General features: G+C 39.5%; 1 protein-coding gene across 1 annotated transcript in view; it reads right to left on the bottom strand.

Annotated features, from left to right (window-relative positions):
* Larp4B (La-related protein 4B) overlaps nucleotides 1-6,573 on the bottom strand; it is a 13,466-nt gene extending 6,893 nt beyond the window's left edge. The window contains 7 exon segments of the mRNA XM_018444485.1: nucleotides 1-547; nucleotides 640-782; nucleotides 953-1,174; nucleotides 1,390-1,530; nucleotides 1,611-1,860; nucleotides 3,640-4,021; nucleotides 5,896-6,573. Coding sequence (XP_018299987.1) covers nucleotides 1-547; nucleotides 640-782; nucleotides 953-1,174; nucleotides 1,390-1,530; nucleotides 1,611-1,860; nucleotides 3,640-4,021; nucleotides 5,896-5,911 — 1,701 coding nt within the window. The 5' untranslated portion in view covers nucleotides 5,912-6,573.
* Nucleotides 6,574-7,590: the final 1,017 nt, after the last annotated feature.

Below are 7,590 nucleotides of genomic sequence, written 5' to 3'. Positions count from 1 at the left end.
CCTGCCGTTGCCTCCGTTCGTTGGCAAGGATTCCTTAATCGCCGGTAGCGAGTGGTTGTTTCCGGTGGCTACCTTCGTGTCCTGATCTTTGGTCCTACGATGGATACGGTGGCGGGTAAACGAAGGCGTCGAGGACGAGGATGTGGAGGAGGACTCGACCGTCACCGTTGTGTCCTGATCTTGCGCGGAGGACAACGAGGAGGAAGCTCCCTTTGCGTGTTCGATAGACGACACGGCGGACGACGAAGAATGGAACTTTGTGCCGGACTGGTAGGAAGAAGAGGACAAAGAAGCAGGCGGCTTCGAAAGAGGCAAACTCGAGGTGTGGTAAGTGGACGTAGAAGAGCTCAAGGACACGCTATTGTTGCCACCGCTACCAACGCCAGTCATAGGAGGATGAGAGCTACGAGTACTCAGTGGCGGCATAGACGATGACTGATGATGGTGGTGGTGGTGATGATGATGATGGTGATGATGGTTACTGTTGTTACTGGGATTGGCCGGGTCTATTAAGCAGCTTCGATCAGAACCGTTTCTTTGTCGATTTCTATATACATATAAAAAAACAGATATTTTCAGGTACTGAGATATTCATTCGAAAAATATATCTAGAAAAATAAGAAAATTGCAGATTCGTACCTATGTCGGGGAGTGTATCTCGTATTTGAACGCGTGAACGTGTTGTGCGGCGTGATTCCGTTCATCGTAAAGACATTGGACATCTCGAAATAAGCGGGACTAGTTGGTCCCCAAGGCATCATACCGGCCGGATAGAACGGTTGCTTTAAAGAAAAAGACAACATTTTTATAAGAGCTTCTTTCTACGTAGTGTACACTCATTAAGATTTGCTTTAACCAAAATAGAATATTTCTCATATATGACTTATTGTTCTTTGATGATAAAAAAGCTTGAAGAAAACTTGAGTTTTCGCGTAAAGCATTTGTAACTTACATAAACGACCTGATTCGCGTATGCTGGCATAGTTGTCTGAGGCATAGTTGTGCCATTGGTATAGAGAAAACGTTGCTGTCCAGCCGTGTAACTGCTAGGATCATAGACAGGAGGAGGAGGTGGAGTTCTGTAGCCATTCTTTATACCACTTACACCGGCTACCGTCGGTATCGGTAGCCTGTTCATTGGTTTAGCTTTGATTCTTGCCATTATTGGCTTTCCCTGGATTTAAGAATCAGAATAAAAATTATGAACTTTACAATTATTACATATAACTATATAGCGATAAATAGCTAATAACTATAATGAGATAACTATAATAAATAACTATAATGAAATATAACTATAAATCCGGAGAATCATTAAAATCATTGGTAAGTATTTACTTCACACCCAATTGTTCAAACGAGATTATATAGGTTTTGATTGCAACTTACCTGAAATTCTCGAACCTCTTCGCGTAAAAACCGATAGGCCTTTTGAGCATCCTCGTCGGACTCGAATGTCACGTACCATGAACTATTGTGAGCAAACTCGCACGAAATAATTCTCGGGCACCCCTCTCCAGAAAATAAATTCTACAGTAAAGAAGTCCAAACGTTAAAGAGGCAGACTTGAATTCTTGTGATAATTATAGAATAGAATAGTTGGGACAAACCTTGACATCTTCTAGCGGAGTGCTATCTGGTATCTCGCGAAGTATCACGATACATCGTTTATGATTGGGCCTTACTTTTTGTCCTTCCTCGTCAACTTGAACATTAGGAGACTCTTTCAGTACCTCTGTTATGAGTTTAATATCTTTCGTCAATTTTTTTACTTGGTTAAAATTTGCTACTGTCCATATCGGCACATACTGATCATTATCCATTTGTGACAACAAATAGGTATCGTTGGCTAAATTCTCTCTGAAATGATAAACATATATTGTTCATTCACATTATCATATCTTGTCACATACATTCTTATATGTGCATATGATTATGCAATTTGCATATCAATTGTATACTTTATGACGAGGAACTGTGCAAGTGAAAAGCATTGTATCATTGTATTTTGGGGCAGACATAATTTAGAAATTTTTTTAATTCAAAATAGTTCATACAAATCATACATAATAATAAAGTATATTGTAAAAAAATTAAGTTTCCTTATTTTAAGTATTAATTAATACATAGCTTTAGGGTCTTATTCGAGTTTTGCAAAAAAATTGTTATACAAATAATTTTTTTTAATTTCTGATTTTAAAATCATACTTTTCATTTGTGGTGTGTGTGTGTGTGTGTGTGTGTGTGTGTGTGTGTGTGTGTGTGTGTGTGTGTGTGTGTGTATTACTCTCACACACCCTGATTAGCTTTACTCGGTAATAACTACTTCTATTGAGCATCGTAAAAAAAATGGCTCAGGACTTTTCGACTCAATTTTTGATCAGGAATATTACTGGGCAATATTTAAAAAACACCTTGTATATATTCACACACACAAGACACCCGGTAATATTATGCGCGCACACACGCACATACACGCGTATATATGTAAAAACAGTAACATGCTTAACGGAAAATTCTTGAGATTACTTTGAGATGAAAAACCTAATACTAAAATGTCAAAGTTATAATAATTTTTCAATATAATAAATATTAATTTCGTCTTTGCATAATCTTTATATCATAACAGACAAGAGACGACAGTTATAATAGCTTTCGCTTCTAGCACTTTACATATCACACTTGACATGCAAATTTTTAGTGGTATGATACGCCTATCTTTAAATGATTATAAATTCAAAAACTATTAGTCTTAACATTTTGGTATTAGAATTTTCGCCTTAACCCCTTCAGACCTGATTTTATTTGCAATGTTAAAAAAAATTTTTAATTCAATTCAAGAGCATTTTAATAAGTAATTTATACTAAACAATTATTTTAAAATTTTGACTATTTTTCCAACATATATATTATTATGTACATTTGATTACAGATGTCGATAGAATTAAACAATTTCAAAGAACGATGTCTACAAATTATAGACGTACATTACAGAGTTTGAAGGGATTAAAATGATCTGACTAATTTACCCTTGTACATTGTTACGGTCTTTGCAGGACATTCTGTACATATGTATGTATATGTATAAAATTATTTTAAAATTAGTAAAGTTTTACTGAATTCCTTCCTTACTTTCTACTTAGCTAAAAATTTAGCTTCCAAATGTTTTATAATAAATGTACTATAATATAACTAATATACTGTAACAGTTTTCGTGACTGTCTGTGAATAGTTGTTTTTCTTAATCATAATAAATTTAATAACATGATACATATCAAATGTCGGTTAGGAAATAGTTAAGGGAAATAAGGAAAGAAAATCAATATAAATTCGGGTAAAGCGTGGCTCCATGAGAGAACGATCAACTCATATTCAAAAGTTCCCAGGTTCAAATCCGTTCCTTATTCTTTATTTACGTTGTTGTGTTTGTAACCAGGTAATCGAAGATTGAAGGTTGCGAGTGAAAAAGTTTGTGGCAAGATTGTAACCAGTATTTAGAGAACAAAATAAATACATATTTGTATAATACATGCATATATGTAATCTGATCTCACATAACGCAGATATATGTATTTAGAAAATGATCGCAATTTCATACAATTGAAAATAGAAGAATTCAAAATAGTAAAAAGTTGTTACCTGGAGAAATAGTACTCGAGTTGTGTAGAGAGCATTTGTTTAAGCGTCTCCAATGGTATGCCCGGAATATTTAAATCTGTCATTGGTACAGATGGAGGAGCGGCAGAAGCGTCGCCTAATGCGGCAACATCCACTGGGCTATATCCGACAGCACCACCGTGCATGCTTATAGCGTGTTGAGGCGATGGTTCCAAACTGCCGACACCAGCGTCGAGAATCAATTCACTACCGCTCGGTGCACCGTTCATGACTCCGTAGTCTATATTAGGCACACCACCACCACCAATTGCGCCTGCAACCTGTGGACCCAGAGGTTCAGGGGTGGCTGGGTAGACCGCCCCTGGTGGCAGCTTCCCGATGTCCCCATTCATGTAAACGTATCCTGCAAAGGGAAGAAATGTAATTCAATTGTAATTTCTCTTTATCTTGTATCATGGTCTTTCGTATGTATGTTGTAATTCAAAATGTTGCTCTAAACAGGGCATTGAGATATCTTGTAAAATGATAATTCAAATATCTTGTAAAATGATAATTATAAATAAAACTTTTTTACCACATATTTAAAAATTAGTATAATATACAAAATAGTTTAAATCCCAATTAAAGATGGGGTATTTTCTAGAAAAAAATACTACATATCTATAATTCTAACCTAATCCAATATAAGTTACACATTTCATTTATTGCATTAAATATAGCTCTTTGCAATAATACGTCTAGTTATTACATCATATATGACTTTCTTACATGTACATTTATACTTAGTTTTAAACGACTAGTATGAGAGATACTCAATTATAATTCTACTATCAATATAGATCAACTTTAATTTTCGTCTAACTTATCTTTTTTTAATTTTAAGAAAAAGATGAAGAGTAAATTAAACTGTGATTAAGTTATCTACAAATGTGAGAAATATATTAGATAATCTAATCCAAAAGTCGTATTTGTAGACTAAGAGAAAATATTATTCTACAGAATACTTTTGGTTATTATCAAGAGCAACTTATTTTTGTACAATGTATATATATATATATAAAAACATATATATATCATGATCATGTAATTATTTGGTCAAACTGGATGCTTTAAGCAACACTGACAGCCCTTATCCTTGTAAACTATCACGACAACGACAACAGTAACGGAGCAACGATCAGGAGGATTATTCGATACGAATCATGCCTCGATACGCAGCACTATACGATGGATTACGGCAACTGCAAGCCCACAAATACGAAGTACAAAACAGCTACGAACAATGTCGCGCGTGGAACTTTTCACCAGGTACAATCTGGGGAGTCGCCGGGAAAAACGAAAGACATAAGGAAGAATTTTTTCACACGCGCGCGCGACCAAAGTCGACGACGTGGTTGACACCAAGATGCGCTCTTCGGGCGGCAATGCTCGCACGCGCCGGAGCGAGCCTCCGGCCTCGGACTACGTGCCACGACGACGGCCGTCCGGAGGAACTCGCGGCGCGCCAGGCGAGGATCCCCGCGCGAAAGGACGCGCAATATGTTGCGGAGCGCACGGCGCGTTATCGGCCAAATATAGCGCGCGATCGTGAACACGATACGGTGGCGGTCGCGGTGGCGTCACGACGGCGACGACGACGATGAACTGCTCTCCGGTCGACCGGACCCGACGACGACGATGGACGACAACGATGATGACGATGATGATGATGACGACGACGACAATGACGACATTGACGACATTGACGACATTGACGACGTCGACAAGGATGAGCACAAGGACAACGTACACGGGGACATGATGATGAGGACGATGACGACGTCAACGTGGACGAGAAGATGAAAGACGAAGACAGCGGTAATAACGACGTGTCGACGTACGGCGCGAGTTTAGCGAGCAACATAAGGAGGTGGTGACGGTGGCGAGAAGAAGGTGGATGAAGCGGCGCGATGACAAGACTGTACAACACTCTTCCTGAATTCAACGAACATGTGTTAGCACTGACGATGACGATAATGATAATGATAGTGACGACGATGATGATGATGATGATGGATGATGATGATGATGATGATGATGATGATGATGATAACGACGACGATGGCGGCGACAATGATGATGACGATGATGACGAAGATGATAAAGATGAAGATGAAGATGATGATGATGAAGATGATGACGATGATAATGACGATGATAATAATGATGATAATAATCGCATGGTGATTGAATGATTTTCGCGTGGTTTTTTTGGTGAATGAGACGGATGGTCGTTACCGAAATCACCGTTCATCTCGAGATGGGCCTGGATGATCCCATGTGCCCTGAATCTAGCGCTACGAGGTGCCTTGCCCGTTCGTTCGTTCGTTCGTTCGCTCGCTTGCTCGCCCGTCCGCTCGCTCAATCGCGCTCTCTTTCTCTCTCTCTCTCTCTCTCTCTCTTTCTCGAACGGCCTCGTGCAGATCGGTTTCTCGACTAGAGAGAGCACTCTCGAGGCACTTGGTTTGGATGATTCGTTGTGCGCGCGGAGTACCTCGTGTGCGCGTTTACGCGAATTTCGTTCGCGCTGCCTTGATAATCGTCTAATCGACGATAGGCTGACTAGAGCAGAGAGCTCGATCCGCTCACTCGTCCGCTCGCTCGCTCGCTCGCACGCATGCACGCACGCACGCACGCACGCACACGCTCGCGTGTGCGCGACGAAATACGCGACGCAGCAACACGACACGGCTGGTGGCGAGACAGGCGGCGGCGAGATTCGGCACGTTCCTCACGCGAATTCGCGACGGCGCGCGACGCGCGCTTGACGATCCGCCCTGTACGTATCGCGGCCCACCGCACCGAGCGGATCAACGCGCGGCCGTTACGCACGACGATGTTTCCTTACCGAGGTGGAAGAATCGAACTCAACACAGTCTCTCGAGCAAACTACAAAATGGCGGAAAGGCACATGCCGTGGCGCGCGATGCATTCTGGGGCCCGGTGGTGCGCCGCGCCGCGACCGCGCCGCGCCGCACCGTGCCGTGCCATCTCGCGCCGACACGAGGGGGCGCGACGCCCCCAACCCCGCCATTTTCGAATTCTCCTTTCTTATAAACATCCTATTTTCAACCTTGTTCAACGTAAACACAGGGAATAACCTATCAAAATTCAAATAACCTATAAAAAATCGTGTATACACCAGAATACATGGGTTTGATAGATTGAAATCTATCAGAGGCTACGCACAAAGGAATAGAGAACAGGGTATTCAAGAATTTCAATCTATCAAAAACTGTGTATTCGACGGTACATGGTTTCTGCTAAGTTGAAATTCTTTTTTCTGTTCCTTAGTTCTTTATGCGTGCGCAGTTCTTTATTCTCTGTTTCTATTGTCTGTATTTTTCAATTGTACAAAACCTTAGCGAAACAGAAAAACGAATTCCCCGACTCTTTCCAATCATTTTTGGGAAAATTCCCTGATTGAAGCCAAAAGAAGCTTTAAATAAGAACAAAGATAAAATTATTAATTGCAATAAAAAAATGAACAGAAAATAATATAAAATAAAATTTTTATATTTCTTAAAACAATAATTGAAAAATTTCAATTTTGTACTTTATTAGAAGCAGAATATTTACCTATAATTCATCTATTTCTTTAATCTGTGCTATCTTGTTTATTTCTTTGTTATCCTCCCCTTTGTTATTATTTTTTTATTGATGATTTCAACTGATTACTCTGTAAATTTAGCGCAAATGAAAATAGAAATGCTATTGTCTAATCTTTCGAACCGAGGAAAAATGAGTAGGGAAAAGTATGTTATCTCCATTATCTCTCTTGAAAAGAAATCCCATCTCGAGTTTCTAAAATAGCATAAAAAACAGGAGATTTTAATTTTTCTGTAAATCTTCTCATCAATCTTTCTCCATATTTTTTTCAAATTAAAACAAAATTTCTTTTAATTCAATCTATTCTCACTAAGAGCGCAAGTA

The sequence above is a fragment of the Mycetomoellerius zeteki genome, unplaced genomic scaffold (genome assembly GCF_001594055.1).
Source record: "Mycetomoellerius zeteki isolate Tzet28-1 unplaced genomic scaffold, Tzet1.0 scaffold150, whole genome shotgun sequence".
NCBI classification, from domain to species: Eukaryota; Metazoa; Arthropoda; class Insecta; order Hymenoptera; family Formicidae; genus Mycetomoellerius; species Mycetomoellerius zeteki.
This window is presented reverse-complemented; position numbering and strand designations above follow the sequence as displayed.